We start from the raw sequence: 2500 nt of genomic DNA, 5'->3' as shown, positions 1-2500 counted from the left end.
GAGTGAAGAAAGGAAAGAAGAGTGAAAGAAGGAAATAATAGTTGAAGAAGGAAAGAAGAAAGGAAAGAAGAGTGAAAGAAGGAAAGAAGAAAGGAGAGTGAAGAAAGGAAAGAAAAGTGAAAGAAGGAAAGAAGAGTGGAAGGAAAGAAGAAAGGAAAGAAGAGTGGAAGAAGGAAAGAAGAGTGAACAAGAGTGAAAGAGAAAAAGAGTGAAAATATTGAAAAAAGGAGATAAAAATGGAGTGAAGAAGAGAGATTGAGTGTGAGAGAAAGTAGACTGAGAGGGATAGAGAGATAGATGGAGAGATGGAGAGAAAAACTAGAAAATGCATTTCCTGAAGGAAATACCAGTGCATGAAATGCAAAAGTTAGGAAAGGAAGAAGAAAAGAAAGAAGAGTGAAAGAAGGAAAGAAGAAAGGAAAGAAGAGTGGAAGAAGGAAAGAAGAAAGAAAAGAAGAGTGAAGAAAGGAGAGAAGAGAGGATGAAGGACAGAAGAGTGAAAGAAGGAAAGAAGAGTGAAGAAAGGAAAGAAGAGGGGAAGAAGAAAAGAAAGAAGAGTGAAGAAAGGAAAGAAGAGTGAAAGAAGGAAATAATAGTTGAAGAAGTAAAGAAGAAAGGAAAGAAGAGTGAAAGAAGGAAAGAAGAAAGGAGAGTGAAGAAAGGAAAGAAAAGTGAAAGAAGGAAAGAAGAGTGGAAGAAGGAAAGAAGAGTGGAAGAAGGAAACAAGAGTGAAAGAGAAAAAGAGAGTGAAAATATTGAAAAAAGGAGATACAAATTGAGTGAAGAAGAGAGATTGAGTGTGAGAGCGAGTAGACTGAGAGGGATAGAGAGAAAGATGGAGAGATGGAGAGAAAAAAAAGTAGAGAATGGAAGGTGTCTTAATGTTCCTAGTTACAGTTAAATTGAGAGGGACAGAGAAGAGGTTCCTTTGATTTGGCGCAGATGTCAGTGAAGCACAGGTGCAAGCCAGTTTAAAGACCCTATTATGATGTCATAATGGCCCAATGTAAGTCAATGGGAAAATTTTGATTCGTTTTTATTTAATATCTTAAAAAGTATAAAGTTTAGAAAAGTGAAAAATACATAGCATAAGTGTCCTTTACAAGACCTACGCAACAAAGTTTGAATGAAGTTTCTACGTTAAGCGGTTCGGGCTGAATTAATCGCAGAAAAAGGTGAGAAGAATAAGAAGAAGAAGAAGAAGAAGAAGAAGCCTAGGAATAACAATACAGGGCATTTCATGCACTGTAATAAAACAAGTGAATTCAAAACACTCCTATAAAAACATGTTACTGCAATGAATGATGGCGCTTAGCCTCTTTACGACACAATATAAAGACACAACACATGCATTTTCAAACAAAATCTATCTAATTTATCTATTTTATGGTAAAATTACAGTAACTGAAATTGTATGAAAACTATGCAACTAATAAAGAACAAAGAATACAGAATAATGATTTCCATGTAATTAGGAATATAGACCTTTTAAAAAAACAGAAATGTTTGTACATAAACCTTTATCTGTCTTACCTTTATTTATCTATCCTCTATCCAGAGGTTCTGATTGGTGTTAAGGTTAAGGTTAAGCAATTTTTACTCTGAGTGTTTCCACCTGGGGAATTGTGTGCTAATTGGGTTCGAGCTATGATGACTTGAGTTATTGATTTGAGTGTGAGTGCTTTCTTAATGATCACATGGTACAGCCAGTGATATATTAAGGGATTTGTGAGTCTTTCACAAAAAGTTCAACAAATCTGAATCATCTGTGAAAACAGAGGAATAATGTTTGTAGTTTTTAGGGGATGGGTCTGTCTTTTGGTAGATGGTGTTATGGTTTGGGATGTTTAGTAAATATGCCCACTTACAGTAGTAGTATGCAGTCCTGAAAAACTGTAATGGTGGCATTTAAACACTGAAATGGGTTTCTGATTGAGCATTTTATTCTGAGACTCTAGCAATGTAGGCCCAGCATATTAGGAGTAGAGGACTGTGCTAGAACTGTCTTAGTGATTGAGCATATGTTATCAGATAATGTTTCACTGTGGGGCACTGGGTTTTTCAATTTGTCAGTATGTTTGCAGTATCAAACTGATGGTTTGAGTATATTAAGACTTCACACTTTGCCAAGATGGATGATTGCCGTAATTTTTTCGTGTTGACATTGTTGAATTTATCACTGCCTCGTATTTCTGCCTAGTTGTCGTGATGACTTTGTCCAGTCATACTTGGTGGTGATGTTGTGGTAATCTAATCTAATCTAATCTAATCCCTCTCCCTCAGGCTCCCCACATCAGTCACTGGAAGCACTGGCAACGAGTTCGGCAGGATCACCTTCGTCTTTGAAACCATCTGTTCTGCAGACTGCGAGCTCTACTTCATGATGGTGAGGGAGCGCTTGAGCATGGGAGAATGCCAGGGTGGTGTGTTTGTGTGTGTGTGTGTGTGTGTGTGTGTGTGTGTGTGTGTGTGTGTGTGTGTGTGTGTGCATGTGTGTGTT

The 2500-nt window shown here is 37.2% G+C and overlaps 1 protein-coding gene across 1 annotated transcript in view; it reads left to right on the top strand.

The window, feature by feature from the left end:
- The window catches only part of elapor2a (endosome-lysosome associated apoptosis and autophagy regulator family member 2a), a gene marked incomplete at both ends in the record, with an annotated part of 33675 nt that overhangs the window by 19310 nt on the left and 11865 nt on the right, over nt 1–2500 (top strand). The window contains one exon of the mRNA XM_080842807.1: nt 2284–2386. Within this exon, the coding sequence (XP_080698933.1) occupies nt 2284–2386 (103 nt within the window). The remainder of the gene's footprint in view (nt 1–2283; nt 2387–2500) is intronic.

The sequence above is a fragment of the Sprattus sprattus genome, assembly GCF_963457725.1.
Source record: "Sprattus sprattus genome assembly, chromosome: 7".
NCBI lineage: Eukaryota > Metazoa > Chordata > Actinopteri > Clupeiformes > Clupeidae > Sprattus > Sprattus sprattus.
This window is presented reverse-complemented; position numbering and strand designations above follow the sequence as displayed.